The sequence below is a fragment of the Grammomys surdaster genome, unplaced genomic scaffold, assembly GCF_004785775.1.
Source record: "Grammomys surdaster isolate TR1022 unplaced genomic scaffold, NIH_TR_1.0 126398, whole genome shotgun sequence".
NCBI lineage: Eukaryota > Metazoa > Chordata > Mammalia > Rodentia > Muridae > Grammomys > Grammomys surdaster.
Window position 1 is genome coordinate 3,964,561 of NW_021621192.1, and position 27,492 is coordinate 3,992,052.

The 27,492-nt window shown below is 36.1% G+C and overlaps 1 protein-coding gene across 2 annotated transcripts in view; it reads right to left on the reverse strand.

Annotated features, from left to right (window-relative positions):
• Positions 1-5,711: 5,711 nt before the first annotated feature.
• Senp7 (SUMO specific peptidase 7) overlaps positions 5,712-27,492 on the reverse strand; it is a 114,924-nt gene continuing 93,143 nt past the window's right edge. For both annotated transcript variants that reach the window (XM_028760222.1, XM_028760221.1), the window contains 11 exons: positions 24,719-24,978; positions 22,963-23,096; positions 21,512-21,628; positions 19,325-19,447; positions 15,924-16,016; positions 15,354-15,478; positions 14,413-14,465; positions 11,663-11,706; positions 11,049-11,117; positions 9,519-9,669; positions 5,712-7,483 (listed from right to left, as the gene is read on the reverse strand). In XM_028760222.1, coding sequence (XP_028616055.1) covers positions 7,346-7,483; positions 9,519-9,669; positions 11,049-11,117; positions 11,663-11,706; positions 14,413-14,465; positions 15,354-15,478; positions 15,924-16,016; positions 19,325-19,447; positions 21,512-21,628; positions 22,963-23,096; positions 24,719-24,978 — 1,307 coding nt within the window. In that variant the 3' untranslated portion in view covers positions 5,712-7,345. The remainder of the gene's footprint in view (positions 7,484-9,518; positions 9,670-11,048; positions 11,118-11,662; positions 11,707-14,412; positions 14,466-15,353; positions 15,479-15,923; positions 16,017-19,324; positions 19,448-21,511; positions 21,629-22,962; positions 23,097-24,718; positions 24,979-27,492) is intronic.

Sequence of the window (27,492 nt, forward strand, 5' to 3'; positions counted from 1 at the left end):
CCAGCTCCAGTTAGAGACACCCAGGCCAGTTAACACCAGAGATAACCAGATGGCAAGAGGCAAGTGCAAGATCATGAGTGACAGAACCCAATGCAATTCGGCACCATCAGAACCCAGTTCTCCCACCATAGCAAGCCCCAGATACCCTAACATGCCTAAAAAAGCAAGATAATGACCTAAAAAAATCCCATCTCATGAAGATGATAGAGGCCTTTAAATAGGATATAAATAACTCCCTCAAAGAAATACGGGGAAACACACACAAATAAGTAGAAGCCTTTAAAGAGGAAACAAATAAATCCTTTTTTAAAAAAATACAGGAAAATACAATGAAGCAGGTGAAGGATCCAAGAACTAAAAATGGAAATTGAAACAACAAAGAAAACACAAATGGAGGCAACCCTGGAAATGCACAACTTAGGAAAGAGATCAGGAGTTACAGACACAAGCATCACCAACAGAATACAAGAGATATAAGAGAGAATCTCAAGTGTAGAAGATATCATAAAAGATATTGATACGTTGGTCAAAGAAAATACAAAGTGTAAAGAACTCCTAGCCCGAAATACCTGGGAAATTCAGGACACAATGAAAAGATCAAACCTGAGGATAATAGGAATAGAAGAGGGTTAAGAATCCCTGTTCAAGGGGCCAGAAATACCATCAACAAAGTCATAGAAGAAAACTCCCCTAACCTAAAGAAAGAGATGGCTGATCATAAAGGAACAAGTAACCTATAAAACACCAAATTGAAACACAAAAGAAAATCCTCTCGTCAGATAATAATCAAAACACTAAAGGCACACACAAAAAAAGAAAGAATAGTAAAAGCCGTAAGGGAAAAAAAGCAGAGTAACATATAAAGACAGACCTATCAGAATTACACCAGACTTCTCAACAGAGATTCTAAAAGCCAGAAGATCCTGGACAGATGTCATCCAGACCCTAAGAGAACACAAATACCATCCCAGCAATCACCATAGATGATTTACATAGATGATAGATACTTATTTACACAATATCTTTCTACTAATCAAGCCCTGCAGAGGGTACTAGAAGGAAATCTCCAACACAAGGAGGGTAACTATACCCAAGAAAACAAAAGAAATTAAACATTTCACAACAAACCCAAAAAAAGAGAATTACACACACATAATACCACCTCCAGTAACAAAAATAACAGGAACTAGCAATCACTGGTCTTTAATATATCTCAACATCAATGAACTCAATTCCCTAATAAAAAGACACAGGCTAACAGGCCAGATACATAAACAGAATCCAGCATTTTGCTACATACAAGAAGTACACCCCTGTGACAAAGATAGATGCTACTTCAGAGTAAAAGGCTGGAAAAAAGTTTTCTAAGCAAACAGTCCCAAGAAACAAGCTGAATTTGCCATTATAATATCTGATAAAATAGACTTTCAACCAAGTTATCAAATGAGATAGGGAAGGACACTTTATGTTCATCAAAGAAAAAATCCACCAAGAGAAAGTCTCAATTTTGAACATCTATGCTTCAAATGCAAGGGCATCTACATTCATAAAAGAAACCTTACTAAAGCTCAAAGCACACATTGGACCTCACACAATAATAGTGGGAGACTTCAACACCTCACTCTCAACAATGGAGAGATCATTGCAACAGAAACTAAACAGAGACACAGTGAAACTAAGTTATGAACCAAATGGATTTAACAAATCTCTATAGAACATTTCACCCTAAAACAAGAGGATATACCTTCATCTCAGCACCTCATGGAACCTTCTCCAAAACTTACCATATAAAAGAACACAAAACAAGCCTCAACAGAAACAAGAAGATTAAAATAATCCCATGCATTCTATCAGATCACCATGAACTAAGGCTGGTCTTCAAAAACAACAGAAAACCCACATGGAAACTGAACAATTTTCTACCCAACGGTAACTTGGTCAGGAAAAAAAATAAAGAAATCAAAGACTTTATAAAAGTCAATGAAAATGATGACACAACATACCCAAAAATGGGACACAAAGAAAGCAGTGCTAAGAGAAAAATTAATAGCACTATGTGCCTTCATAAAGAAATTTGAAGCCAGGCAGTGGTGGCACACGCCTTTAATCTCAGCACTTGGCAGGCAGAGGCAGGCGGATTTCTGAGTTCAAGGCCAGCCTGGTCTACAGAGTGAGTTCCAGGACAGCCAGGGCTACACAGAGAAACCCTGTCTCGAAAAACCAAAAGAAATAAATAAATTTGAGAGATCTCATACAAGCAACTTAATAGCACACTCTAGAACAGAAAGAAGCAAACACACCCAAAGGAGTAGACAGCAAGAAATAGTCAAAATCAGGGCTAAAATCAACCAGTTAGAAACAAAGAGAGTCATTAAATTCAGAAATTAATGTAAAACATTTTAGCAACAAAGAAATAGGAAATACAAGTATTTATTCACTGTGAAAACTAATTATAAAAATAAGAAATACATAGGTTCCTATATATGCTTGTACTATGTAGCTTTTTTCATTTTATCTCAATTGAAAATTTTATAATCCATAAAATAAAAATGAATTTATAATTATAAAAAATATACTTGTAAGTTAAGATATAATTACATAGAAACTTCATATTTTATTTTTTAAAAAGAGCAGAAATAAAGTGTTAGTGATTCTATACAGCTAAGAAGGAAGGGGAATGCAGGATGAAGATAAACAGGCTGGAACAAGATGAGGTTGGCTCTATGACAAGTTGAGATATTTCACATCATATACATATATGGACATATACATTTGTGTCTATTCCTTACATATTATGGATTTTGAGTATGATCCACTCATTGTTTCATTCTTATGATTTCTACTATTCTTTTTTCTTTTATTTTATTGGATATTTTATTTACATTTCAAATGTTACCCGATTTCTATTATTCTTAATGATATCACTTCAGTTAAAATATACTGCTTGAATAACATTAGAATTTAGTGAGTGATTAAGAGACTGTTATAAGTAATGTGTATGCATAGGAATAAGGAGTTTAAAGAAGTTTAAAACTTTCACAGGCGTTACCTGATTAAATAGGACTTTAAAACAACCACAAAAAATTGCTTTTTTGCAATAGCAAATGTCTTAAGTTAAAATTGAATTTTCTGAGGCTGGAGAGATAGCTCAGCAATTAAGAGCACTGACTGCTCCTCCAGAGGTCCTGAGTTCAATCCCCAGCAACCACATGGTGGCTCACAACCATCTGTAATGGGATCCGATGCCCTCTTCTGGTGTGTCTGAAGACAGCGACAGTGTACTCACATACATAAAATAAATACATCTTTAAAAAAAAGAATTGTGTCTTCTCTACAAATAATCTCTGGCCACTAACAAGCTTTTCACTGTTTGTTGTATCCTATCCTAACAAGCCTAGACCCTCTAGGCTGAGCTTAAAGAAACACTTCCAACGAAATTCTATTCTTGCCAAATCTTACCAAATTATTAGACTTGAACATCTGTGTAGAAATGAGTGTTTGCTTTCAAAAATGTTAGAGTTCCTTTCTTATTTTATGACTAGTGTGCATGTGTACGTGTGCATATGTAGGTAATGTGTATGTGGGTGCATTGGGCACAGCTCACTTGTGGAGGCCAGAGGACAACTTGTAAACTCTATTATTATAATATCTATTTCCACCTCACACAGGCTCCAGGAACCAAACTCAGGTCACTGTGTATGCAGGTTCGTTTTTCTTGTCAAGTTCATACAATCAAGTCACCTGGGGAAAGGAGGTCTCAACTAAGAAACTGACCAGATCAGATCGGCAGGGAACCATGCCTGTGGAGGCATTGTCAAGACTGTTGATTGATAATGGAGGGCATAGTCCACTGTTGTGTGCAGTACCACCACCAGGGAGGTAGGCCCAGGCTGCAGTAAGAAGCTAAACAGGAAGCCCATGCTCTAGTGAATGTCCTCCTGGCCTCCCCCGCCCCTGCCCTGTATCCATGCTTATACCGGAAGCACGAATTAGATCATGGGTGAAGTGGAAACTTCTGGTTTCTTTGGAAAGTCAGTTATGTCAAATGATGTTTTGCTGGACCACAAAGTGAACAGATGTTTTCCTGAAGCAGACACAGGTGAAAGGATGTTTTGCTATAGCAAACATGTGAAAGGATGATGTTCAGAAGGAATATAAATGACCCCATAGACAGTGGGAACTCAAGCATTGGTCTGCTTTGCTCTTCCTTGCTATTCTTTGCTAACAACCACCATGTATTGGTTCAGCTTACATTCTATTGCTGAGCTCCGCTTGTGGTGACTCCATAGAGCGAAACTCACCAAAGAACTTCTTGGGTTACTTCGGATTCTTGCCACTTCGGCTGGTTGGCAGGCTTGGCAGTTCTTCTGGATCGATCTGCCCTTGCTGGTTCATGTGTGGTGTCTGCTGAGAGGACTAGACTGCAGCTGCTGATTCGTATGTCTGCTACTAGACTGAACTGCTGATATCCTAACAACAAAGATTAGACTTGCTCCCAAAGAACTATTTCTAAACAGGTCTACTTCACCTGTATCCTAATACCTTTTCTCTTCCACTAACCTCTCGTGGGTGGTGGGCTAAAGGAAAGATTGAACCCTTATTAAAGTAGGTTGGAAAACATTTATGTCTACAATGGGGATATTAACACAACAAAAGAGAAGGCATTAAGTTGGGTAACAAGTTGGAGGGCATTAGAAAGGGATAATCGTAAATAGATATAAAATCAAAATGTATAAAACTTTTAATTAATAAATACTGGTATTACAAAAAGTAAGTATTTGCAAGTTGGGTGGTGGTAGTGCACATAATTCTAGCACTTGGAAGGCAGAAGCAGGCTGACCTCTATGAGTTTGAGGCCAGTCTGGTCTACAGATTGAGTTTTGGGACAGCCAGGACTTCACAGAGAAACCCTGTCTTAGGGGAAGAAAAAAGTAGAATTTGCTTTCAAAAAAGGAAAAACTTAATTTTTTGTGTGTCTAGCAAAATTCTGGCACAGGGATAAAATCAGTAAACAGTGTTCTTCTATAGTTTCTGCTTCAAGTTCCTACCCTGACCTCCTTCCATCAAGGACTGTGACCTGGAAGGATAAGATGAAATAAACTCTTTTATCCAAATTGGTTTGGTCATAATGTTTATCACAGCAATGGAAAGCAGGCCAGGACACTAGGCTTACACAGCAAATGCTCTTACGATGTGGAGCATCATGGAGTTCATTTTCTTGTGTTGTACTACGAGCTAACAGGAGATTGGAGATGGGTATCATGGAGCAGAAGAGTTTTATGTTTTGGATCTTAGAATATTTTTCAAATGCATGAGTATATTTTGGGGAAGGGCCCGAATCTACATGTGATATTCACTTATGTGTCATATATACTCTTTGTACATATTCTGAGGTAATTTTACACAATACTTTCAGTGTTTTGACTGCCAGCTATCACATGAGATCAAGTATGGAATTTCCTACTTGTGGTAAAATGTTGGTGTTCAGAATATTTCACACTTAGCACTGTTTTGGATTATGGATTTTGGGAGCTCTTTTTTTATCAAATTAAACTGCTCAACTTGAAGTAACAATATTTCCCTTATAAGAAAAAGATATGCAAATTAACTGCATACATGTTAAAATGTGAAGAAAAATTAATTTGAACATCCAGTTAAGTGGTATATGCAAGACACAATACAATTAAAACTACATTGTTAGCAGTCCTTCATATTTAAGAAAAATTACAATTTAATGAATTGAAAACATGTTTAATACAAAATGTTGATATCCTCAAATCATTTCTACATGAATTTAGGAAAACAAATTTTAAACAGTCTCCAAAACATGATGAAGGAACATGGTATCTTTGAAAAACACACAAACAAAAAAGTTCAGAAATTATAAGATGCCTCACATACGTGCTTTCCAAAATTAGATATACAACACAATTAACAGCCACTTTAAAACATTCTCCCCAACACACACAAATTGGGAATAAAATACGTGATTAAAAACCATTTTCATGTGAGATCTCCAAACGCCACGTACCTCTAACAATGCAAAGAGAGACAAGATCTACAGAAGCCGAGGACACAGAGGCTGACTGACAACCCCAAGTCACTTGATTGGAAATAAAACTTTCAGACTTCTTAGTTTTATTTTAAATTATCTTAGCTTCAAACGCTTTACACACAGTTATAACTGCAAATCCAAGAGATGTTTAAAATAATATTCTAAAACCCATCATTTGAGAAAACAGTATGATTATGTCTCCCTCAAAATATTTCTGATAGCATAAGATTCTAAAATGTTTGTTAGATAATACCATATCATCACATAAATTCAGTAGAATTGTTACCTGAACATTAATAAAATATTAAGTGCTGTATATGTGAGCTCCACGGAGGATCATAGAGCTTTAAAAACCATAACTTAAAAATACAAAAGAAATGAAAAATCTGGCTTTGCAGATGAGTAGTGGGCAAACTAAACTATAAAATTACATATTTGGTTCTAAATAATAAATAGAAGTTTAAAGGTATTCTCTTTGCTAAAATTATAAGAATACCAATTTTATCTTTTATAGAAACTGTATACACACATTTTGGGATAATGTAGGAATGAACATTTATATTGCTACACCTCAAATAAACAAAGCTTAGCTACATAATATTTTAAAACTTATTTGGTATTAAAATTTGTTTCACATTTTATCTGAATAAATGAACTCATTTCTCAGATCCTATATATGACATCGAAATACATGGAGGAGAAAATTACGGCAAAGTAGTTGCATTTAGCAGTTGAGAATAATAAGCTGCACTTTGAAAGGGTAAATTTTTAATGATATTTCTTTTTTCCACACTATACAGAAGAGATGCCGTGAATGGCATTTTCTGAAGCCTTAATACTAAGTTATTTTTTAAAAAAATACACAGTATTCATACTGCATGCTTGAGCTGCAAAGAATAGAATTACAATATGATGTGACTTGTCAACAAACCTGACAAGCACTGGGCTGGCACCAGGGAGAGCCTACCTCCCATCAACACCCAGTCATGTGGAAGTACAGATCACATAGGTTATTACTTAGGAAAACATTCCCACATTACATATGCTATTGCATAATCCAAGCATATTTAGTCATAAAAATATCATATTTTTGAAATTTTGATTTCTGTCTTATAAGTGCTTTTTTATCGCCTTCAGCGGTGAGAGCCCAAAGACTCAAACAAGATACCATATACATTGTAACAACGTATGGTGTGCTGTGAGTTCCTTTCTTCTCTGTAAGCTGACACAGATGCTGGTAAGCGGCTTTTCAGGGAGCTTAGGAGCATGTGCCATGTGTGCACAGATTAACTAGCTGCTGCTGCCCTTCTGTTGCTGTAAGTGAAGTTTCAAAATGAGCTCTCGAATGTCTTCCCGTTTGGTCTTTATTACATGGCGAGGAAACCATTTCTCCAACTGAATTGGAAGTTCAAAGTTAACAATGGGATCCTAATAAGAGTAAAGGAAAGAATACCATCAGTGTGACATCATGATTTCAAATTTTTTAAGTCTCACTTTTATAGGAAACGACAAAAAGGATATCTTTCGAAAAGCAACAGTTTGCTGCGTACCACAGCACACCACACCTCGCCATTCACTCCAAGCACAAGTTTTCAGTTTCTCAATTGGATAACCATGGCCACCATCTATTTTAGAACATTTTAATTCAATTAATTTTAAACCTAAAAATTAAATAGTCTACTTTAATACAATGCATGTTTGAGTGATTATAGTTGGTAAAAATAATGATTCAGTAGAACTCAGAATTCAGATTACTTGGAACATATGTTAATATTGCTAAACTATTATGGAGAAAGCCTTGGTGATAAAGAATTGGAGGCATGAAAGGTCCCACTAAAGGTTGCCCTTTAGGGGAAACAACAGCTTCCAGAACAACTACGTTTCCATAAGGTTAATTTAATGGCAAATTTGAACTACAACTACAATGTTATTTCTCCTTGTTTAACTTGTGTTTAACTATTTGGGTTGCTATAGAAGACTGCCTTACATCGTGCTGTGTGAAAGGCTAGCACAAGGCCTTGCATCTTAGAGAATGATAGAAGGACGGGCTGCTGTGGAATATCAGGATGGACTCACTGATGGCCACCCTAGGGGGCCAATGCCTAAGTTGTTGTCTGATATTTTTATTAGAATTTGTATTGTTTTCATCATGAAAATGCAATGGTTCCCCCAAGCCTGTGTTTTTAAGCTGCTCACTGCTACATTAGTACACAAATGTACAAGATATGGGTTTAGAACTTTAGCCTTTTTCTCCTAGGAATTTTATATGGTGATCTTGTACTTAAAGTGTATTCTATTGACTGAGACTACCTTCAATTGGAATTATATAACAAACTCAGAATATGTCACTGACAAGGCCCACTGGATACTATTAAACTTCAAATCAAAATCTACTAGAAAACAATACTGGAGGGTCAAAACTGTCACAGTTAATGAAGTTCCAGTGTGGAAGAAAAACGTGGTCTAAGCACAATGTAACAATTACATGATGATTTCTCTAACATGTGACATCTTTTACTATGCAGTGTCACACCCACACCCACACCCCAAAATTAAAGTCCCAAGTGCAGACAAGAATTATCTAAATAGACTTCTGGTCAAACACCTGTCTTCATAAGAGATAGTGCCAGTGACAGAACAACAAGCTCGTGTGAGAGGCCTTGGCTCCTTGTCATTTAAAGATCTGTCTTTAATGTTGCTATATTCCAATACAGTGTCTATGAATTACAAAATAATGGCCATGCTTCTAACTGCGTTTCCTCGGCTGTGGTGTTCTGAGTGACTTAAGTAAATGGATCTTTTTGCATCTCGAAATTTTTCTTTCATATTTTATCTGTACCATCTGCCCTGTCACTGAGCCTCTAAGGACTCCAATTGTATAAAAATGAGACCTTTGTCCTGCCAGACTTGTCGCTACTATTTCCATCAAATTCTCTAATTCTATCTTCTGCTGAATCTAATATGCCACCAGGTATATCTAATCTGCAGCTCTGAGGTGACATGAATCCCAGGATACCTATGAATGTATGAATTATCAATGTCAAGGCATCCCCACAATCCACCTAATGACAGTTTTATCCTTTTAAGTGAGATTTTTTTTCTATGTTTTCTCATCATCTTGCCTCAGCTGCCTAATCACAAAGACATACATACATGCATTACTACATTAAGAACTCCAAGTAAGTTCTTTATAGATTGTGTATGTTTTCACCTCACAAATGTTCATTTGATATCTTCTGTATTTCATGTTTTCATCCATTTTGTTCATCTATAGCTAGCTTCCTTGTATTTAACATAATAATCGAATCATTTTAACCTTTTCCAATTCCCCTATCTAGATCACTGTGGTCTCTATGTCTTCTTTATGTGTCCTTGCCTACTTACATTTTCCTGCCTCTCCGTTTGACAAAAATCTGTAACTACATACAGTAACTGTGAATAAAAACTCTGCATCAGCACATACCTGGAAGAAGCTCTCCACATACTGCAATAAATAGACTCCACAGTCACTGCTGTTATCCTGCTTAGGGACTTTAGGGCATAGGTCAACCATGTTTGTTTTACTGAATTCACGGTGCGTTTTTCGTTTAACTTCCCACTCTACCTCCAAATACCTGAAATAATCAACGAGGAAAGCGGCTTGAGTAGAAACCTTGATCAGTCAGCAACACTTTCTACAAGGAAGAAAACATCTCCTTTACAATATCAAACTGAAGTTCCAAAGACAGAATTTCAACAAGACAACTGTAATTTATGAGCCTTCATAAATGCCACTGTGAAGAAACTGATGTGATTTTCAAGTAAAAGGTAGAGTTCTCAACAACTTAATGTTCACAGTTCAGAAAAAAGTTATTTATATTATGAAGTAGGCTAACACATGGCTTTTAAATTTTAATTGCGTTTTTATCTAGTGTCTATATTGTTAAATTACAGAATTCTTCTCTAGTGACAACTGGTAAAGCACTTCCTATCAAAGGTTCTGGCTGTGACACCTCAGGACCTGTTAGATCCCCAGGACCCACAGAGAAGGAGACAACCAACGCTCACAAATTGCCTTCTAACCACCACACCTAGGTCCAGACTCAAACATGCCACCCACACACCCACACACACATACACACACATAATGTGATTTTTATAGGAAACTATCTCTCTCTCTCTCTTTCTCTCTCTCTCTCTCTCTCTCTCTCTCTCTCTCTCACACACACACACACGTGTTCTTACATTCACACTCTCATGCTCTGCCCTACCATACAAACACACACACAAACACACTAATAGAAATTTACGAGTTTCTACTTTCTTTTCAGGTTTTATTTTGGACAATCACTAATATCTGCAATACTATTTCATAAAATTATGGTTTTATTCAATTATAAATACAAATTTTGAATTTACCTTTGACAAATCTAAATCCTTCACTATTAATACATAATAAAGGATGTTGTTAGCAATCAAATTTCGAGGTTCATGTTACATGTTAAAAATATAATTATTATGCCAGGTAGTGATGCATACACCTTTAATCCTAGTACTTAGGAGGCAGAAACAAGCAGATCTCTCACTCCGAAGCTAGCCTGATTCACAGAGTAAGTCCAGGACAGTCTGGACAGGCTACAAAAGAAAAACTCTGTCTGGAAAAACTGTGTGTGTGTGTGTGTGTGTGTGTGTGTGTGTGTGTGTGTGTGTGTATTATGATCATGATGTATGTGTGTATGATCATGATATTATCAATCTCTTTTTTTATTGTAACCAGGATCTCACTATTATAGTCCAATGTCCTTCAAAGCTGACCTTGAATTTATAGTCCTCTTGCCTGTCAGGATGCAACACTGCCTCTCAGTGTTGGACTATAGCACTATTTTGCCACCCACCCCTCATCTCCAGGACTTAGTAATACTGAAGGTATTTAGTTTTCAATAATACTGAAGGTAGTTTCAAAACTGCTGAGATTTTAAATAATAGACTGAATGTAAAAGGTGTCATTACTTACTCTCGTAAGTTCTGAACTGTGTTTTGTATAGAAGCAGCTTTCAGGGAGTCTAGTATGAGAATACATGGCCTTTAAAACACAAAGGAAGAAATTAAGATATAGAGACTCATAAAGATGAATACCAAAGTACAAACAAAGAAAACATCCAGGACTGGTGAGATAGTTTAGCAGGTAATTGCCTCTAAGTCTCATGACCTGACTTCAATATTGGGTAGAAGGAAAGAACCGATTCCCAAAAGCTGTCCTCAAACCTTCACATATGTGGCTGTGCCATGGAATACACAACCCCCCCACAACACACACACATTTCTTAAAATGGATGGATGGATGGATGGACAGATGGACAGACAGTCAGACATTGTGACTTTGGTTCAGAGCACTTGTTCTTGCAGAGGATATGGGCTTGGTACCCAGCATCCACATAGTAGCTCACAATTATCTGTAACTCTAGTTCCAAGGGATCCAAAACCCTCTTCTGACCTCTACAGTGATGCCCAACACACATATGGTACATATAGGCACACATAGGCAAAATACTCATACACATAAAATAAATAAATCTTTAAAACTATATAATTTTCAAACTTTGGATTATCACTGGAACATGTACTTACCGCTTACACATTCTCTTTGGTACTGACATATTCGACTCGGTACTCTGAAATAACATGAATTTTGTCTTTACAATTTAAGCTAGTTTAAATACATTAATAGCCACTCATTCATTAGTGTTTCAAATACTGAAATTAAATTTACAAATCAGAATTCTTTCTTCCACAATTCACTCCATTTCTGAAGCTCACAATGAAACACTTCCGCACTGACCTTGGGCACATGCTCTAGCCTGGCCTAAGAAGTAACGTAAAATTCTCTTTTTATTCATTTATTATCTTTTTGTTTGTTTGTTTGTTTGTTTTTTGAGACAGGGTTTCTCTGTATAGCCCTGGCTGTCCTGGAACTCACTCTGTAGACCAGGCTGGCCTCGAACTCAGAAATCCACCTGCCTCTGCCTCCCAAGTGCTGGGATTAAAGGCGTGCGCCACCACTGCCCAGCTCATTTATTATCTTAATAATAATAAAAAGGGTTGCCATTGCTGTGAAGAGACTGCAACAAGCTTCTGTCTCTTGGGCTGGTTCCACTCCCTGTTAGCAGCTTTCCTCGGCAGCTATCCCACAGCTCTGACCTCTCTAACATTTTGGGGTCTCAAATTCTACTTCAACTTCGCAGTTTCTTGTTCCAGTATGTGGAACATATCCACACATGACCTTCTGGGCTTCTCAAAAGAGCATGGGTCATTTCTCCAGCTCTGCCCTCTGTAGCATTGTAGGCACTGGTTGACTCCACTCCATTCTACTGCTGTTCTTGGTGATCATCCCATGGCACTGGCATCTCCAATACACTGCGGTCTTCCACTACAACTAGGCTTCACCAATAGCCTCTCATAGGCTCTCTTCATGGTGCCAAGCCTCAACTTCTTTGCATGACCCCTTCAGTCCTGGACCATCAAGTGCAGTTGAGGCTACACCTTTACCAATAGCCTTCCATGGCCTCTCACAATGCCAAGCTCAAGCTCTCAATGATCCCTTCATGATGTCAAAACCAATACCACCTGGGTGACTCTTACACATTAACAAGTCCAGAGCAGCTCTAGAACACAGGTTCTTTGTGCCCTCAGAAAATATTTCCCAGAAGATTTCACCTCAGTAATGCTGGTCTCTTCTTAACCACTGCTAATTTCTTAGCTCCTGCTAACCAGAATCAACTGTCCTAGTTGTCTCCTCTCCTCTTGATGCTTTTCTCTACTTGGAACTTGCTCTGTCCCAGGCTGGCCTTGAACTCAGAGATCTGCTTGTCTGTCTCCTGGGAATAAAGATATGTGCCACCATGTCTGGGCCTAAGTTTTTCATGACCACTATTCCTCAAGATCTGGATCAAAAGCCAGTATCTTCCAGCCTCAAGATCTGAATCACAGTTGTGCTCTCTATTTCTGGATTGTAGTTCATTTCAGACTAAAAGCTCCAATAAAAACAATAACCAAGTCCCTTGTTCAACTGCAAAAGCCTAAGTTCAGCTGGGTGCGATCTTGCCCCAAGGTCATCACTCCATATTCCTTGAACTCCATTTAATATCCTTGAACACAGGATTTAGCTTCACTTTACTTCCTGGTGTTCCTTTACTCTTTTATTCATACATTTTATATTTTTTTCTTTCTGTGCTTGCTACTTTTCATTAAAATGTTCTTCATAAGAGTGAACTTTAATAACCACACAACAGAATTTATTCCAGGCTCTTTTGCAACTTCCTTTGTCAAAGTAATGAATCTTAATCTCTTCATCTTTTACTATCAGACAGACTCTTTGGACAATGGCAAAAAGCAGCCACATTCTTTACCAAAATACTACAAGAAGAGTCTCTAGGCCACATATTAAAATTCTCCTCTGAAACATCTAGAGCCAGGACCCCACAGTTCAAATCACCCACAGCACCAATGTCTTCCATACTTCTTCTAGGATGTCTCATTAAGTCCCAATTAAAGCATTCCATTGTGTTCTAAATCTAAAGTCCCCAAATCCACATTCCTCCATAGAAAAACATGGTCAGGCTTATCACATAATACCCAATCAAGTCCTTGGTACCAACTTTTGTCTTAAGGTTTCCATTGCTGTGAAGAGACACCATGACCAAGACAACTCTTATAAAGAACAACATTTAATCAAGACAGAAAGCATGGCAGTGTGCATGCAAGCATGGTGCTGTAGAGCGAGCTGAGAGATCTACATCTTGTTCTAAAGGCAAACAGAAAAAGACTGCTTTCCACGCAGCTAGGAAGGTCTCTCAAATCCCACCCCAAACAGTGACACTTCCTCCAAGAAGACCACACCTCTTAATTGTGCCACTCCCTGGGCTAAGCATATTCAAACCACCACATTGACTAAGGCTAAAGAGTCACATTTCTTCCCTTTGAAGCACAAAAAAAAAATGGAGTTTTAATCTGCATTTGCCAAAGCCAAAGGCCGAGAAGGAATCAGGGTATTTATCTATGATAAGAGTAAACATATTAGCAATTGTGGGCTTCGCTGACAAAGATTTGGTTTATAAATTCCTGAATGATCATCTTAGTGTCATTATTTTTCTAAAGGACAAAATGAATTTCCAAGGGAAGATGTAGACGCAAACTAAACAAATCAATAAGAACTTCACTTTCTTTCCCAAAAATTGTTGAGATAATCAAAAATGACCATAATTTAATTATGAACCACTAATACTCATTTCAATCCAGTTAGGGAGGACCCCATTTTATATGGAACTTTGTAGTTTTTATGAGTGTTTTTCTTTCTACACATCTGGATTGAACATACTTACCTGGGAATCCTCTGCACTCGTGGACACGGCTGAAGTGATGTGTGGATCATTATCTAATAATAAATAAGTCACTATGAGTCTTTACTGTGTATTAACACAGATTATTTAGATAATCTAAACTTTAAAATGCATAGAGAATATTAATTAAAGAAAAAACATTTTTATAGTCAGTATTATGAGAAATCTTAAGTCAATAAATTAAACTGTTAAGAGCTGGTTGTTATCACATAATATAGAAATCTCATAGCCAAAACCTGAAATACAAATTGGCTGGGCCCATTTCCTCCGAAAAGACTACCTACCTTCAAATGCAAATACAGCAAACTAATAAAATTGTGTGCTGTGATGTGGAGGGTAGTTGACTAGTCATGTTCCTCTACTTTTCAAAGCTCAAAAGGACAAGAAAAGATGGAAAATAAAAAATAACAGGTGTTCCCATAGTGTTCTTCCTCCCTCTACAGGATAGGATTAATAAAAAATAAATAAATTTTAAAAAGCTGCTACCAATTTTGCTTGCTTATTTAGATTACAGCAACAAAACAACACCTGATTTATTATTATTATTTTCAAAGAAATCAGGCTCATTTACTTACTTAAAATTAGATGTCACAAGATGATTATAGAAGAAATATGGATGTCTATGTTGTCCCTGAATTGTTAGTACATAAGAAGTGTAATAACTGAGAGATTTAAGCTATGCCTCAAAAGTCATTCCATGAATTCAGAGTCATATTAGAAAGCTATTTTCTTAAAATGCTATAATAGAACTTAGTATCAACAGTATGATTTTAGAATTACATTTTGTATAATGCTGGGTATTGTAAAAATTTCAAACATTTTTATTCTTCTAATATGTTTAATAATAAATGGGCAGACTGTTAACTTCATACTGTTTCACTTAATCTGCTTATTAAAAACAGTATATTAACACTGAGTGTCACCTATCATTTTGTTGTCATGTTGAGACTGCTGATCCTGGAACTGTTGGGACACAGTTTGTGGAAAATCTTCATACACAGCTTCTTCTAGCCATGGGAAACAAATGACTGCAAGATACCAGTGAGACCTGTTGAAAAGAACTGTAATCTTAATAACAGGCCAATGTAAACAATGTAGAAGAACCTTCTAGAACTATGTCTGTGACGGGAACATGATAACCTTTTTACTTATTGTGAAAACACCCACTACAACTCATATAAGATCCACATGAACAGCCACAATTACCAAGGCCATAAATAAAACTTCAAACTTTACCTACCTTCATGCATTCAATATTTTTTTTCAAAATCTCTTATTAATAAAAAAGATCCACATCATCACCTTTTGCATTAGAATTTAATTCTAATACAATTGACTCAATTGCTTTAGTTATTACAACATTGAAGACATTTGTCATTTTTTTTACTAAAAACTTAAGTGACTTCTACATTTGTATAGACTTTTTATTGATTATGCCTCAAATATTTTTTTCTTAACCCTTAACTGGTTTTCAAGTAATCAAAAATACTTACGATTCATTTACAGGTACAAAGATGTAGTCTTTATTAAAAATGTTTATATGACGAGTCCATGTTCTCACTCTTCTGTGTCTCCTCTGAGCCACTCTGGGAAAAAGAAAGACATAGATTTATTTTTAAATTGTAATTTAAGCCATAGAACTGAAAGGTAAAAGTCTTTCATTTTCCAGTCACTGCACAAGGCACTGGAGATACTGTGGAAACCAGACAGACTCTGACCTCACAGACTCTGGGATGACACTATGTGGGATGACTAACAAACAGGAAACAACACGATTATGGATCTCTCACTGTGAAACACAAGAGCTAGGAAAGACTTCAGAAGAAAATATGAGAGGGCTGAAAATACTTAAAAACTGCCGACTACAGCGAGATGAGTAACTGTGGGGAAATGAGTTTAGGGAGATGAGAAAAGCCAAGTCATGTGTACGAATGAGTGGGTAGGTAGTCTACAGGTAATTCTACAGGTTGTATAACACGAGTAATTTGGGCTTGTTTTATGATTTGATACTAAAGTGATCCCCTCTTGTTGCACTGCTTCTAGATTATGTCTTTTTAAAACTAGTTTGAAGGGATTCATTTGTGAGTACTAATTATCAAGACACATATGTCAAACTAAGCATAAACAGGGGATGTGTGTGCACTCGCACATGCATGTACATACATGCACACATATGTGTATCTCACCTTTCCTACACTATATCGTCATGTAACAGGTTTTTTCTTTTACTTTTATGTGTAATCAGGTACATATAAGCTAATTTTTTCAAACCTAGTGTCTTAGTTAAGGTTTTTATTGCTGTGAAGAGACACCATGACCAAGGCAACTCTTATAAAGGACAATGTTTAATTGGGGCTGGCTTACAGGTTCTGAGGTTCAGTCTATTATCATTAGGATAGGAAGCATGGCAGCAACCAGGGAGGCATGGTGCTGGAGGACCTGAGAGTTCTACATCTTGTTCCAAAGGCAAATGGGAGAAGACTGTTTTCCAGGCAGCTAGGAGGAGAGTCTCAAAGCCCACCCCCACAGTGACACATTTCCTCCAACAAGGTCACACCTCCTAATAGTGTCACTCCCTGGGCCAAGCATATTTAAACCACCATACCTAGCAATAAACAGAATCTACCTACTTTCACATCTTCACACTGAGGTATGCCAATTTACCATTGTACTTTGTAATCTTATAAGGTGGGATTACTTGTATGATCTCAATAATGTGGGATTACTTGTATGATAATTTCAGTACACACAAAATAGAAACATATGGCATCAGAAATTATAAATAACAAATTAAGCAGTATGTTAATTCATATGTCTTCAGTATGTCTTCTCCTAAACCTGTTTATCAAAACTATTTTCAAAGTAGATTTTCCCTTTGATTCTGACAGACCTTGATCGTAATACAGGAACTAAACCAATAAAGCCACTTAAAGTTGGCTATAATCCCAGAATGACCTCAGTATATATTAGTTAATCAGTGCTATTAAAAGAACCTCCTGTTATTCTCACAAATGTCCCAATTTATACCATAATTATATGTTACAACACTACAAACACCAGAAAGAACCGAACTTTGGAACTTGAAAACTACATTCAACAATGTAAAAACTAACTTAATTTCTTTTAGTTTCCACTATAAATAATCATTTATTTTATATTATTATAAATTATTATTTCTCTTACAAAAATATAGCAGTTAAATGATTCTGTTACCATTTGACTTAAAAGCAGGCAGCCAATTACTATTCATTCTCTATATTCCTATCCTTTTTATCAAAATATATAGCAAATTTAAAAGGCATATTCATTTAACTATCATAACGATTATTCTTAGTGCTTACCTTTTAAGCTTTTATTACACTTATTTATGTGTGGGGCAAGTATGCATGTGGTGTGCATGCCATGGCACCCGTATGGGAGAAGGAGGCCAGCCTGCAGGAGCCAGTTCTGTCCTTCTACCATGTGTGTCATCAGGCTTCACAGTGAGCACCTTTACCTGCAGAGTCACAGGCCAATCCCAGAATCACCAATTTTAAAGCATTAAAATCCTTATTTAAAAATAAGGATTTAAGTCCAGGCCTACTAATCCCTAGCTATTTGTCCTTTTCTAAATATTCAGTCCTTAATAAATTTTTTTCATCTAAAGAATTAAAACAGGGCCAAGAGAGATGGCTCAGTATTTAAGAGCACTGGCTGCTCCTCCAGAAGACCTGTGATCCCAGCACCTGTATGGCAGCTCAAAACTGTCTGTAACACCAGTTCCAAGGGATCTGATGCCCTGATCTCCATGGATACCAGTATATACAGACTTATATACAGTATATGTAGACAAAGAACTGGGATATATTTTATGGTCCTATGTACCTAAAAGCACTATAATATGAAGAGGAAAGGAAATATAAAAATCACTCATGAAATTTATAAAGTGGAGACAGATGTTTAGTAACTTAAAAAAATAAAAGCTCCCAGGATCTATTCATTGAGTCTTAATACAAACTGTTGCACATGGAGCAAGGGTCTGTAAAGAAGTCTATGCTATAATAACTACCTGAGTTTCTATTATCTAATAAATAATAACCATTTCTTCATTTTTCTAGTCCTAGCTACTGCTCAATAGTGTTAATACTTAATAACTAAAAAACTAAATAGAGAAATTTAGCAAAATTGTGCAAATAAGAATGGTATTTCAATAGTTATACTAACTTAATGAAACAGTATGTCAGCAAGACATACTAACCAGAGGGGAAAAAACAGCTCTACATTTTTATAACAGGAACTACGCATTGTAAAAAGACCAGTGAGACAAGAGATGAGCACAGTGGGAACTGCTCTAGCCCTGGGGTGGAGAGCAAAGGAAAGCAGCAGCACCTCCAAGTGGAAGATAGAGGTCTAAGAGCCACGTCCGTAAGACACAGATCCACACGGGAAATACAATCTCTGATAAAATCACAATCCAAAGCAAGAAGGGTAGGAAAGACAGTTTGACTTCTTCACTCCTTGCTCTCTAACTTCTATTACCCACACTGGTAACAAAACTGGATATGTGGCCTACAAAAGCCAACCTCCCTCTTCCAGAGTGGACAGCAAAAGATAAGAAATGGTTCTCACAGCAGATAAACCTGTGACCTGCAAAATGCTTCCTCTTGTTATTATTACAATGTAGCTACTTTACTAGGAGTATAAAAATAGCAGTCTTCTTTATATTAAAGCTTAAGACTTAGAGAGCTGGCTCAATTGGCTAAGGCACCTGCTGTTAAGCCTGGTGAGCTAGTTCAATCCCCAGAATCCACAAGGTAGGAGAGTGGACTCCCTCAGCTGTATGCCGACCTTCACGTGCATGCTGTGTCCATACACACGATTCGTTTAAAACCTCAGTCACATCACATTGACTTACGAAAGATCTGGATTATCCTCTGTTAAATTACTTTCCTTTCTTGTCAAGCATTTATAGAAAAAGCTACTAAAAATGTGACTTCGCTCAACAAGTTCATCTGATGCCTTCTCCAATAGAAGATACCTGTAAAATAGCAAGCCCACAAAGGAAATTGTGTTTAGAATTTACATAGTTTTCTTCAATTACCTTTTATTAACTGGAAATTACTGTTATATTTGGTTAAATTCAAATAACTCTTGCATTTTTCTATGATTTGGGCTTTCGGCTTCTCCTTTAGTTATCTTTTGCCTTTCAAAACAATCACTTAAAGTAGAAATTGCCCACTTATTTAATAAGTATTTATCAAATTGCTAGCATGTTATTAAGCACCACATTTACACTGAAGACAAAAAAATGGGCTAAGAGGGCAATATCTGAAATATAAATCACAACCTAAAGAAGTGAAAATACAAGGAAATGTTGACCAAAGAATCACATGATAAATGTAAGACTGTGTCGTGTATAAATCTAGAAAACACATAGTAAGTAGAGTATTTTTCCAGCTTAAATTCTTGATCTACTTCCATATTAAAGTAATTCTTCAGCGTCACTTTATTACTCGCTTAGTGATTATCGCTTTCATAATCAAAAATTAATTTTATTGATAGTATATCAGCTTTAATAGTTTAATAATTTTAGACAGCTAAGTAGCTGAAGTATATAGATCAGAGTACAGGAAAGGAAAAAGCGCAGAAACAGAAAACCCAGGAGAGCTTGCAGCTCCTCACATCTCCCATATTACTCTGATCTGTGTGTCTGCGTGTGTGGGAGGGATGAGGAAAGTCTCAAGTTAGAGAAAAATCACCCATTATGATAACAGGGAATGGCAGACAGAACTCACCCAGACCAAGAATGGTATCTATTCCCACCAGTGAAACTGGGCAACCTTGTAATTCATGAGACATAAGAGACAGGACTTGGCAGAGTCGTTCCTTGGTAATTGAAATCTATCTGTTATTCTCACTTTAGCAAACAATAAACATATCTGTATCTTTAAAACAAAATTCTTGAAACTACCACACTACTTCCAATAATGTAATTATGTCTCTGAAAACATGCAAAGCTACAAAACATGACTCATAAAGAAGAGAAAAACAGTACCTGATGCCAATCCATAATTTACACAGACATATGTGTGTGTGTGTGTGTCTGTGTCTGTGTATGTGTGTGTGTATTCATTAAAATTGTATTTCATGTGAAAGATAAAAAAGACTAAACTGAATTTCTATAGACTTTAAGGTCTATGTCTATAAATTTGTGATAATGTGAGACCCCAAGGCTTTGGGCCTAGAATAAAATAAAATTATGAATAAAAATGGCAGTCTAAATGATAATAATTTTTATTTGAGAAGGATCTTTAAGAAATTAGATCTTTTAATCAAGAGCTAGAATTTTTTAGTCTAGGGATATAGTATAAAGTAAAAACTAAAAACAAATTTTCTTTGCATGAAAAAGCTTTAGGAATTATTATTGTTCTTGGTTTTTGGTTTTTTGTTTTGTTTGTTTGTTTTTTTGGTTGGTTGGTTGGTTTTTGTATAGGCTGAAACCCATGAGAGTTCCTTTACTCTTACCCTATCTTACCCCTCAGAGTATAAACTGTCTATCAGTCTGAATAAAGGTGGCTATTGCAGGAGACTGTAGTCTGCCTCCTCTATCAGTTCCATTGTCTCAGGTCCCCAGGCTCTTGAGTACTGACAAACAGTAACTAAATAGTTGTTTCTTTTCCATTCCCAAAGTGTAATGAATTTTGTAAATACTTCCTTCACCATGATACACAATGTTCAGGAAGTACATCAAAAATCCAACACATAAAAACTAAGTCAAAACAGCAAGTGCTAACTATTATGAAATGTGTAGTGTCTGTAGACAGTGAGAGAATGCAACTGAATTCGTCAGCTTCAGTAAAATTCTGGCAAGCAAAATGCTCTCTAAATCTGAAATTCTGCCTGGTTACTTCTGACTAAAATTGAAAATCATTCATACAAAGACACTTATTTTCAAGAGGGAATCCAGCTAAATGGCAGAGTACTTTCCTAATATGCACAAGGCCCTAAGTTCAATCCCGAGCACAACTGGGAAAAAAAAAACAGACAATCAGTTTCACAGTAAAGCTTATATACAAATGAGAGAGATCATTATTATACTTACTTAAGGTAAAAGTCAATGATAACATCATTAAGAAATTCTCCTTCTTCTAAACATTCCAGATCTTCATTAGTTACTCCCAAGCCTCCCTTAGTAGGTGGTGGAGGATAAACAATTAACCTTTAAAAAATAAAAATAAAGTTAAAATATAAATTATCATATTACATATAAAAATTTATTTATATAGAATATGCAAAGTTTTATATAACTTACATTAATATATTATTAATTAGATTTCTCATATGAAACAGCTAGTAGCAGTAATATTCTATAGCTAAACTATATAGTCTAAGACATAACATTATACTTTCCTATATTTTCATAAATCTATACAATTGAAAATTTCCTACATTATACAAATCTTTTCTGTAATTTTTAACTTTAAATAAGCACTATAATAGAGCAAAGATTTCCCAATGCTCCAATTTGCAGTTCTAAATTTGAACCTAAAATGAATTCTTTTGCATTCAGAAAGCCCAGCACTCAAAAACCGTTCAGTCTTTCTAAAGGCTAGGAGATAGACAATTAAAAAGTAATAAGGCAGCTTTCCCTAAGAAAGTGCTTTCAATGTATCCATAACAGAACATAAAGGAAACCATCAGATCCATCACAAGCAAAGAGTGGTGGATGACAAATGACAGCTCATAAGCACTCTCCTAGCACATCCTCTTAAAAGTTAGAGACATAACCATGAATTGATTCCAGACTATAATCTCAGAATCACTAGGGCATCATTTGATGGGCAAATGTAGTAATTTAATAAAGCTATAACTGTATCAGAAAAATGTCATGAAACCCAGTGTCATCTACAGTTGATTTCATCTTGGTATCAAAGCACTTAAATGAGAAAACTGAACATTTAAATGTAATTTGATAGTTTCTATGTAACTAGTTATTGCCTTTTTCTGTGCTTTCAACTGCTTAAAAAGGGGGGGGGGAAATTACTCAGAGGTATAAAAGTAATTGCCAATGTACAGAATATTCTGCCTTAACACCAACAGAAAACATATGAAAGATAATCTATCAAGAAGCACCTTTAAATAGAGAACTTACCGAAACATCAAAGTACCTAAGAAAATACTAAAGAACACTAAGAAAATGCCTAAAGAAATGCTGTAATAGGCAAATTTATTTCCTTACTATATATTCACATATAGGATGTACAATTTCTAAAAACATACATTGCTACTCCAAGATTTTCAATAAGCTCTTGAATGTTTCCAAATTGTGGTGAGTCTTTCTTCCATACTGACACAACATTAAATGGAATGACACCTATTATTTTCATGATAATTTGCAGGCCCCTCATAAATAATACTGTTTCCATCACTAGCCAAGAGCATAATAGTAAAACTCAAAACAGTCCAACGGAAACTACTTAAAATCAGCAGCAGCATTAGTAAAAAGCTACTAATATGAACACTGCAGCCAACAGGGTATGACACAGTTCATACTTCTGAACGGGTCCAGTGTTCCTGACTTCTCGCCATTCTTCATCTGGACTTGAAGTAATGGAGAGCGAGTAGCAACCACTGCTTTGTTTATGTAGGAAGGTGTAAGTAGGCTTGATGGTGTCTGAATTTGAGGGCTGGGAAAAAAAAAGACTCTTGTAAGGACATGAAAACAAACATCAATTTTGAAAAACAGGTAAAATCTAGATTTGTAACTGAAAAAACTACAACCAAAAGAAATGTCTATCAAAAAGTAACAACTACACTTTTAAAATTCCTATGCATATATAATCAAATAAAAATATTTTATCAAAAGATTTCATATACAATATAACGGCTAAAGTTTAACCTAAAGTCCTACTTCCAGGCATAAGTTCCACAATTAAAGAAGAAATCAATTTTGTGTCTCAAAATAATCAAAACAGGTAGGTAATACTATGACAAACTAAATTTTAAATTAAAAGAGACTGAGCTCATATCATAAATATGATATATGATAACATTCCATTATTAAATGGTAATATATAAAGTTGTACATGCAATATAGTAATATTTTCTGATTCGTCTAACACCATTATGTTATCTAACACTATGTATAGGCTTTAAAGTAAAAAAGCCTCAGATCATACTTCTGTACGTGTATGCCACAGCTACTTAGGAGACACTTTTCCTTCTAGACATAAATGACAATTATATAAGCTATAAGTATATTATCAATCTACAAAAAGGCAAAATTTACTTTATTGATCTACCGTTACCATTGTGCATGAATGGGTGCTTATGACGCGCATGCACGGGCATGCATGCGCCACAGCATGTGCATGGAAGTTGGTTCTCTCCTTCCAGCTTTTTGTGGGTTCCGGAAACTTGCACAACAAGCACTTTACCCAATTAGCACTCTAAAAGTTCCCTGGGTATAACATTTTTAATTACTATTCCTTGACATAATGTTAGGCTTACAAAATGTTGAAAAAAAGAACTCCTGTCCATATTCTCTTAATCTTAACAGCAGAAATCAGTAAAATATTAGAATATTAGCTGAGGACTTCAACCTGCTCTCGTTACCTTTCCCACCAATACCCTTTTGCTAGCCCCTCCCGTCCTTCAGAACCTTAGTAGTAAGAGAATAATGGCCACTTCTTTTAGGTCATTAGTCCCCAGTGGGTCTGCTTCCTCCTTCACTTGACATCAGAGCTGGATTACACACTATAGAGAAGACCTCAGGCGTAGTTTGCCCTGCTCAGTGTGACAGAGCAGTGCCTTACTGCAGATGGTGCTAACTATGCTCACCTGTTTATGATGCCATCTGCCAGGTGTCTCCACTACAAAGTACAATTATCATTTTCTAATTTAATGAATGTTTGGGGTAAGTGACTTGAGGTTATACACATATGCTAGTTCTCCAGAGTTTTCAACCATTAAATTCAGAATGCATTCAAAACTCTTGCCAGCAACAATCATAAGTACAGTGTTTTAGTTATGACTTTGTATTTTATTTATTTTTTTAGTTACTGAATTCTACTCTAAGAACTGTCCCCCACTTCTTACTTCATTTGAGCCTTCACCCCCATCTGCATTAGTCCAGACCCAAGACGTATATGATGTCCTTTGATAACAACCTCATCCCACCACTACTGATTTTATTGAAGAAGTGTCCCAGCTGCTTTATGTTGGCTGCTCTTTTAACAAACAGCAGTTTAAATAGTGAAGCAATTTTTACCGCTCTACCCTCTGGCAATTACATTCATCATATGCTAACCTGAGACACTGACTTCTTCATGTCTGCACTGGCAGCAGCAGGGGAAGAGGAAGCTGAAGCACAGTAATAGTGAAGAAAAGAGATTTCTTGTGGAGAGAGATCCTGAAACAAAGGCAATGCCTGAACCCAAGGCAATGGACAAGAGAGCTGTAGTTCTCCATTTGTCGTACTGATTGCCATCATAATATCTTTCAATTTCAATTCTTCTCTTTGTGAAATGGAACTGTTTAACTCAAGGAAAATAAATTCATTGGCTTTTGCTATAGAAGAAAAAAGAAACCAATTTTTATTTTAAAGGCAATTATAATTAATCTTACAGTAAATAACAGTAAAGGTTTTATGTAAAACCCAACCAAGTATTTTATATTTTAGGTAATAACAGACAAGTTTAAATTCAAAAATATACATCTGTTAATCAAAAACCCAAATTCACAAATTTTAGGTTCCTATTCTACCTCACTGGAATGAAATTTTCAAACAATACCTACATCTATCTGCTGTACCTAGAAGCTAAAAAGGGCTAGTATTTGCTAGAGTGTATAAATGAATGAATGATACTTATGCCATTATCTACTGTACTCTAGCCTCCATGATGGGTCTACCTACCAATTAAAAAAGCATTCTGATTAAACACCCTCTACCTTTTTTTAACCAACCATTTCAATAATGGTCATAAAAACAAACAAACAAAAAAAACCTATCAACCTACCCTTGTGATTGCAAATGGCTTTTTATAATTCCATAATTTCTTGTTATCTAATTATGTATTTGCCTATTGTATATAATTAGAACAGGAAATGATTAATTTTAGGAGTATAAAATTTAATTCACTACAACATCTAGAATATATTTAAAAAGTAGAGGGTAGGAAGAGATCAAATAGGTTAGAACAAACATTACTAATTTTATTTACCTAATCCTAAACCAGATATCAGTGGGAGTTGAAAAATAAAGTTGGATTTTCAAGATACATATATGTAGCCGTGTGTGTTATCCGACCACACTGAAAACCACTGAGCTCAAGTCTTAGAAGTTTGATTTGTACATAAGCTGAATTTATTTATCAGAAACTAAGAAAACGTAGAATATAAAGACATCTATATTCCATTTAACCTGGCTATTTTGTCATAGTTTATAATGAAATAATGGGCAGAAAAAATACTCTTAAAAAAAAAAAGTAACCCGGGATAATATAACTTTCTCTAACGTCACACATTAGCCCCTAAAGTAAGATGTAACAAATACAAAAGAAACAAAATAATTTTTGCAACAGTTCAGATCATAAGGTGAATATAATCCAGAGCAAGAGAGAAACTAAAAGACTTGAAGACTAAACACTCTTGAGTGACCAACCACTTGAAGAATGGAAAATCTAAAATCTTGAAGAATGAAAATCTAAAATTCCTAGAATCAAATGAGATGAAAGCACAACTCATCAGAACCATTGGGATAGAGCAAAGGCCATTCAAGAAGAGAGTTTATAGTAATGAGTTCTTGTATCAAATTAAAAGAATCAGAGAGCTCTCAAGTAAGTTAATGGTGCACTTCAAAGCCTTGGCAAACAACAACAAGCCAAACCAAACATCAGTAGATGAAAAGAAGTAAGATCAGGACAACTTTGATTAAATACACAGTAAATGTACAGTACAAAGAATCAAGGACGACTTGGTGCTTAAAGACTGGTACTGGTGGGATGCTACCATGGGTCAAGAAAGAAGGCAGCCACCAAATCTGGGGACCTAAGTTTTATCCCCAAGACCCACAGGGTAGAAGAGAACTGACTCTCAAAAAGTGTCCTGTGACCTCTACACTGGTGCACGTGCACATGCGTGTGTGTATGTGTGTGTGTGTGTGTGTGTATGTGTATGTGTGTGTGCATGTGTGCGCATGCACGTGTGTGTGTAATTCAATAAGATATAATATATATAATATATATTATATATGTAATATGTACATATATAGATCTAACACAAGCAGCAAGGTTGAAGAAATACTAAGGAATATCCTAACAAAGAAAAGCTCGGGGCCATTCAGATTCTCTGTTCTATTCTTCTAGACCATTAAAAAAAATTAGCAGAACTAGAGACACAGTTAAGAGCTCTTTCTGTCCTTGTAAAGAACTTGAGTTTGGTTCCCAACACCAAATCTAGTAGCTCACAACTACCTGGAACTTAACTCTAGGGGATCAGACACACTCTGCTGGCTTCCATGGACATCTACACAAACAAGGCATAGAGACACTCAGGTGCAGGCACGCACACATGCTCACACGGCACTCTCATCAAATGAGCAGCATAAAGACACCAACATATGAAAAGCAGTAACTTTCCTACATCAATTATGTGCTTGCCATGTAGACATGACAGGAAAGCAGAATTGGACTACCTGGAGGGGGAAGGGCCCAGAAGGAGAGGAAAGGAAGAGTGAGAAATGTGGTACAAATGTGAACAAAGCATATTAAAAATGAAAATGTCATAACAAAACAAATTGCCTCACATACTTGTTACAGGATATTTGAACCTGTTTCTAGTTAGGGTGTCAGCCCTTAGCACACACCTTTAATCTGGCTGGAATACAGACAAACCCTTAATACACACCTTTAATCCCAAACAATAAAGGTACAATTAGCTTGTAGAAGAAAGCACCCATGTTTGATATGCCCAACTCTCAGAAAAAAAAGAGGAAAGGGAAGCTACTTAAGGGAGAGGCAGACAGTACAGGAGGAAGGGAAGGGAATACAGTACAGGAGGAAGGGAATACAGTACAGGAGGAAG